This window comes from Cariama cristata, unplaced genomic scaffold, assembly GCF_000690535.1.
Source record: "Cariama cristata isolate BGI_N322 unplaced genomic scaffold, ASM69053v1 scaffold32023, whole genome shotgun sequence".
NCBI classification, from domain to species: Eukaryota; Metazoa; Chordata; class Aves; order Cariamiformes; family Cariamidae; genus Cariama; species Cariama cristata.
The window spans coordinates 1-1,700 of NW_009608323.1; the positions used below are offsets into that span (position 1 = coordinate 1).

The following is a 1,700-nucleotide window of genomic DNA, read 5'->3' on the forward strand; positions in this document are numbered from 1 at the left end:
GAGGAGGTGAACCTATACGTGTGTGTGTGTATGTGTCTGTACGTACACATTTATACACATAGCGGGGGGTGTGTGCGGGGACAGGCTGGGCTGCCGCCCCGGGAGGTAGCGGAGGGCTGCGGTGGCCGTTCCTGACTAACTGGGGTCTCGCATCTCCCTCCCTCCTTCCCTCTTTCCCCCTCTCCCGTTTCCAAAGGTTTGGTTCAAGAACCGCAGAGCCAAATGGAGAAAGAGAGAAAGGAACCAGCAAGCCGAGCTTTGCAAAAACGGCTTCGGTCCGCAGTTTAACGGCCTGATGCAGCCCTACGACGACATGTACCCCGGCTACTCCTACAACAACTGGGCGGCCAAGGGCCTGACCTCCGCTTCCCTCTCCACCAAAAGCTTTCCTTTCTTCAACTCCATGAATGTCAACCCTCTGTCTTCTCAGAGCATGTTCTCCCCTCCAAACTCCATCTCCTCCATGAGTATGTCTTCAAGCATGGTACCCTCCGCAGTCACCGGGGTCCCCGGCTCCAGCCTCAACAGCCTGAATAACTTGAACAACTTGAGCAACCCCTCCCTCAATTCTGCAGTGCCAACGCCAGCCTGTCCGTACGCTCCTCCGACACCTCCGTATGTTTATAGGGACACATGTAACTCCAGCTTGGCCAGTCTGAGACTTAAAGCCAAGCAGCACTCCAGTTTTGGCTACGCCAGCGTGCAGAACCCCGCTTCCAACCTGAGCGCTTGCCAGTACGCGGTGGACAGACCCGTGTGAGACACCCGAGTAGGAAACACTGCGTGGGAATCCCTCCCTGCTTCCCGCAGAGACTGAGAATTACGCTAGAGAGTAACGGGCACTAGAGAGAAAGAGAAAGGAGGAAAAATCAGGCAGAGAGAGAGAAAAGGGGAGGGGGGGGAGAGAGAGGAGGGGGGAAAAAAAAAGAGGAAACCACTGAAATAAGATAGTTCCTTTGTTTTCAAAGGACCTCCTACAGATTCTGAGATCTTTCTTTCACTAAGAGTATTTCAACAGTTACAAGGACATATATATATATATATATGGACAAATGTTTGACTGGATATGATATGACATTTTAATGTTACTATAAGCTTGTTATTTTTTAAGTTTAGCATTGTTAACATAAAAATGACTGAAAGGATGTATATATATCGAAATGTCAAATTAATTTTATAAAAGCAGTTGTTAGTAATATCACAACAGTGTTTTTAAAAGGTTAGGCTTTAAAATAAAGCATGTTACACAGAAGCGATTAGGATTTTTTCGCTTGCGAGCAAGGGAATGTATATACTAAATGCGACACTGTATGTTTCTAACATATAATTATTAAAAAAAAATAATTGTGTGAATATCAGTTTTAGAATAGTACCTCTGGTGGATGCAATGATGTTTCTGATATTGCAATGTAAAACATGCCCTGTGTATAACATTTCGTACAATATTATTGTTTTACTTTTCAGCAAACATGGAAAAAAAAAATGTGTTTTATTTCATGGGAGTAAAATATACAGCATACAGTTTTGTCTGGATTTTTATTTACTGAGCCAAGCTGCGCAGGGGTAACCGGTCCGCAGTGACACTGGGTCTCGTTCTCTGGAAACGCAGGGCAGTGCTTTTTTATTGTGATACAAATAAATGCTGGCATTTTTTTTTCAGGTTAAAAAAAAATAATAATAAAATATTCCCTGTCTCTAAC

The 1,700-nt window shown here is 44.5% G+C and overlaps 1 protein-coding gene across 1 annotated transcript; it reads left to right on the top strand.

Moving 5' to 3' along the window:
• Nucleotides 1-196: 196 nt before the first annotated feature.
• LOC104159236 (pituitary homeobox 2) lies at nucleotides 197-760 on the top strand (the record flags this gene model as incomplete). Its single annotated transcript, XM_009697086.1, has 1 exon — nucleotides 197-760. A coding segment is annotated over one exon (564 nt), but the record flags the coding sequence as incomplete, so codon positions are not given.
• Nucleotides 761-1,700: the final 940 nt, after the last annotated feature.